This window comes from Lottia gigantea (genome assembly GCF_000327385.1).
Source record: "Lottia gigantea unplaced genomic scaffold LOTGIsca_164, whole genome shotgun sequence".
Classification (NCBI taxonomy): Eukaryota; Metazoa; Mollusca; class Gastropoda; family Lottiidae; genus Lottia; species Lottia gigantea.
This window is the reverse complement of record NW_008708034.1, coordinates 375,156-379,886: the sequence shown is the minus strand read 5'-3', so window position 1 is coordinate 379,886 and position 4,731 is coordinate 375,156. Positions and strand designations below refer to the sequence as shown.

At 31.8% G+C, this 4,731-nt stretch overlaps 1 protein-coding gene across 1 annotated transcript; it reads right to left on the bottom strand.

The window, feature by feature from the left end:
- Positions 1-156: 156 nt before the first annotated feature.
- On the bottom strand, positions 157-711 carry LOTGIDRAFT_173578 (hypothetical protein; the record flags this gene model as incomplete). The annotated part of the gene is made up of 1 exon (XM_009051351.1): positions 157-711. A coding segment is annotated over one exon (555 nt), but the record flags the coding sequence as incomplete, so codon positions are not given.
- Between the last annotated feature and the right edge of the window lie 4,020 nt (positions 712-4,731).

Below are 4,731 nucleotides of genomic sequence, written 5' to 3'. Positions count from 1 at the left end.
TATTATAGTGGTTATCTGTTGTTGAAGAACACTATCATCAATATTTTGTATTTGTTGTTGAATATAGGTTTTGATTTCGCTAGCATCAATATTTTGTATTTGTTGTTGAATATAGGTTTTGATTTCGTTTTCTATCTGTTGTTTAATATTTGTTACTTCTTTTTGTAATTCACTGTTAAGTTTAGTTTCCAGAGCATTTAATTCCTGTTGAAACGTATCTTCATTTTCATCTGGAATGTTATCTATTAATTGTTGAATGTCTAATTTTTGTTTTGTAATCTTATCATCTAATTTAGATATTAATGAAATTAAATTTTGTAACTTAGTTTTGTTCACTACGTTAACCAATTGTTTTTGAATAAAACTTATTAAACCTGCTACCTCTTGTTGTAGTTTAGTATCATTAACAAAATTTTTATTATTTAGTTGACGTTTTAAGAATCTTTTCACATTACTTATTTTATCTTCTAAATGGTTTTTATTTACTTCAATTGAATTTATTTGATCCCGTACATATTTCTTGTGAACAGCGTCATTATCATTTTCCGGAGACTTTAAATTAGTTACTTTGAAATTGTTCATATCTAAATCACCTTGAAGAGTGTCTCCAATTTGATCCACAAAGTAAGGTTTCGCTTTATTTATCCACGCTGTAGTGTTAGGTTTTTTAGTTTCTAAAGATAAAGAACCCAATCCAAACTTGTTCGCCATTTTTATTAAGTTAAATTTATTATAATTTCTTCAAACTGTTTTCCTAAACTCGACTGATATAAAACCCAAAGTGAAAGCTGTCCACAAAACTTTTGTCCCGGTAATTGAATTTGAAATGTTGAACATTTGATTGGTTTATTAGTGAATTGCGCTATCTCTTTAGTGGGTTCTAATCCAAAAGAATCGAAGAAATATAAGTTATTTGAAGAGTCTTTGTACAAAGCAGAATGATGAACTCCTTTTTGATCGGAAGTATGTATATTTGTTATAGCATAAAATTTACCTTTCTTAAATTTGAGATCATTTATTTCATCTCTCATACAATAATAAAACGGTGATATATTTAACTCATTCGCCTATCTCATAAGTTGAAAGTTTGTGGTTGTATCAGTTCCATATTTATCGAGAAAGCTATTCATTTTTAAAAGTCGGTTTTTTGAAGTTCGTTTTGATAAAACCTACCTATGATTTGTTCTTTGTCTTGGTCGATTAATTCATATGTCGGAGGTGATGTGGTGTTTACTTTATCAACAATGAATATTTAGTTTGTCCAGTATCCAACGTAACCTTTTTCGAATTTGCTTTTATATTTGAAAATACGAACTCGATCTCCGACTTTAAATTTGGGTTTGATATTTAAATTCTTTATTTCATTTTCGTAGTTATGTTGTGCGTTAATTGACTTTATAATATTTGGATTATTTGTGGCTTGTGTTGGTGTGACACCTATAGATGAATGAATTTTGTTATTGTATTCATCTACACCCTCTATTTTAAGCCATTTTTTGAGATTTCAATTCTGTGAACTTTTTGAATAATTTATTTTTTAGAGTTCTATTATATCTCTCAATAACTACAGCTTTACCTTCATTATGCGTGCTGTAAATTTCAAATCCCAGAGATTTCATATTTTTGTTATAAAATTCACTTCCTTTATCTACCCACAGTTTTTCTGGATGTCGGCTAGATTGTTTCATAATCGTTTCAAATGCGTGTTTGACTGATAATCCTGTTTTGTTTTTCAAAGGAATAACCCAAGCATATCTCGCATACAAATCTATAACTGTTAAGTAATATTTATATCCTCTTTCGACTGGCATATTAATTAAATCGGCTGACCATATTTCATTTTTTTCAAACACTTTGACTTTTAAAAAGTTTTTAGTTTTTCTAAATTCTTTATGAATTTCATCTGCCAATCCCATGCCCAATTTCATCTTTGCTTTTAACAGTTTTATGATCAGAGCCCTTTGCATTCTCTCTTTGAAAGTTGGATTTGGAATATTTTCAAGTTCGATTATCATTTGTCTGTGTGCTTCGTGTCTGAAGTTTATGTCTTTGTTTCTTTATAGTATGTCGTGTTTAAGCGCAGCGGCGTCAACTCTATTGACCAGTTCTTCACCCGGTTTGGGTTTATCGTTTTCGTCTAATCGCAGATCTAACCTGGTACCTGAACCAGTGTATTTATGACCGGGAAAATGTTTTTCTCCGAGATATTTTGCCCATGGAAATCCAGGAAGAGAACCCAATGATTTTTGTATGTCTGAACCAAAATAAGTTTTTCTTTCCTTTCTTCTAATCCCCTGTTTCGCAGATCTCTTATTAGTTGTAATTCTTTCAACTCGTCAGATTGTTTCACTGCGTCGCTTATACTCTTTCCCGCTTGCGCGACAGAACCTATAGCTTAAGCTTCGGTTGAAATAAGTGATTTGTTGTTTGAAACAAGGCTAGCTACTTTTGGAATTATTGTTTTACCTAGAGAAAATGTTGATGAAAAGATACCGTCGCCCGAATAATCTTCGAATTTGTGTTGTTCGTGTTTTAGAATTAAACTCATCCTATTTTTAAATGAATTAATTTAACGAAGAAATTGTGGTCTGTTTTTTTTCCAAAACAAGAGTTATCTCCTTTCTAGAAGTTTCTAGACTAAAAATAACATTATTTAAAACGAGGCTATTAAAAAACTGGATGTTAAGCGAAACAAGGAAGTTATTTTATATATACTTTTTTCGTTTAATTTAATGAAATGTAGGGTGAATAGGTTCTTTTTTGGGGTGGGGGTTGATGGAATGTAGGGTGTTTTTGGTGTAAGAATTTATGAAATGTAGGGTGTTTAGGTCTTTTTTTGTAAGAATTTATGAAATGTAGGGTGTTTAGGTCTTTTTTTTGTAAGGATTTATGAAATGTAGGGTGTTTAGGTCTTTTTTTTTTTGGGACCTTTCGATATGGTCGCACTTTCCCATGGAATAAAATGGAATTGGGGAAAGTGCGACCATATTGAAATGCCTAGTACTACTAAAATACATAAAGAAGACTACACTTTTATTCAATACTTTATTTTGAGCACACTGTATAAAATTGAAATAAAATCGTGATTGTTCTGCAATATATCAAACCATCCCGAATATCGTTGATTTATAGAACTGTATTGTTAGGGGCGGGGCGGTGAACTTGATTGACAGATATGGGTGAATTAAGCAACAACGGTTTCAGGTATTTTTACAATTAAAAAATAGAACATTTTGGCGTATTTTATCAGAAAAGATAAACCAATGTAAATATAAGGAATGAATGTGGATCTTGCTATCGTTATGGGGAAATATACGCTGGTTTATCATGTGACAAGACGTACATGACCCGCTTCGCTAATATGTGAGCGACTTCCTTTGGTAGTCTTGGTTTTTCGGACAGTCAGATCAGTTATATCTCCCATCCCTTTTATAAGCTACAGCAGTTAATTTCTTTTTCATTTTTAACTGTGTTAGCTTACAGGTAGCTGAAATCTTTTTTATAACGGGGGGTACTGGAATACCACAGCCCGCATCATGGGTGAATGCATGATATATATAGGACGTTGCCAAGGCGTTTTAAAGTGATAGGCTACTACGTCTTAGAATGAACATAACATTTAAGTTCTCAAGAATGGTAAATATGAGTATATTATATTCATCAGTTAACTTACCTGGTGTCATAAAGTTACAACAGAATCCCTTTAAAATCTAGAAAATTGGAAAATTCATAAAACTATGTAATTATTGAAAACGCCTAATCTTGATATTAAGCGTTTTTCAATAGTTAATTGCATATTTATGGATAATTACTATGTTTTTTGGATTTATCGGATTATATAAGGATCCTGTTATGTTATTTATGACACTAGATCTACTGATGAATATGTGCTCTTATTGGCATCTTAAATTGTATGTTCATTGTAGTATCACTTTAAATGCCCACTCAAGATTCATAAGACAGTAGCCTACGAATAAAAGATCTAGGTATGTACTGTTTAACTGAAAATTAACTTGTCACATCAGTTTAAAATTTACATTATTCATCTGGTTTTATGTTTACATAATATGGTGGGAAACACATTTTGTTTACAGTCACATGATTATAACATTTCACTAAAAATTGCAAATGGAATGCACTTTAGGCCTAATTATAAATGTGCTCTGTGCATACTTGAAGCAGTGTATACGATACAGTTCTATGGTACAATATTACCAGATCTACCAATGTTTTTATTTTTCATAAGGTGGCTATATATAGGCCAGTTTAAAACTACGACAGTTTAAATGTCTAGGTCATTTTATTCTATCCTTCTCTCCAACAAGCTATGAGTTGCAATGGATTTATAAATAGGCTACACACGCTCTCCCGACTGTCGATAGACTGTTGTTAGTCATTAAAACCCGGAATACGTGAATGTCATTGGCAGTGCACTGGCACAGTGGCTAGCAGACAAATCTTTATGCAAAACTAAATTTCTTACCTTAAAATGTAGGCTACTGTCTGTTTTGTTTGTAAACAAATCGTGACCTAATCTAACTATTTTTGGATGTTGGTATTTCCAGCAAAACTATGACAAAATGGATGATACCATCATTCGAATCATGAGTAGGCCAAGACCAAAAGAGAATATGCAGTGCGGTTCCTAGTTAATTTTTCTCTTTCTCGATACCATTATGTTATTTTAGTGTTGACTGGCACCTGGGAACTCTCAAGTCAATTGTATTTGAT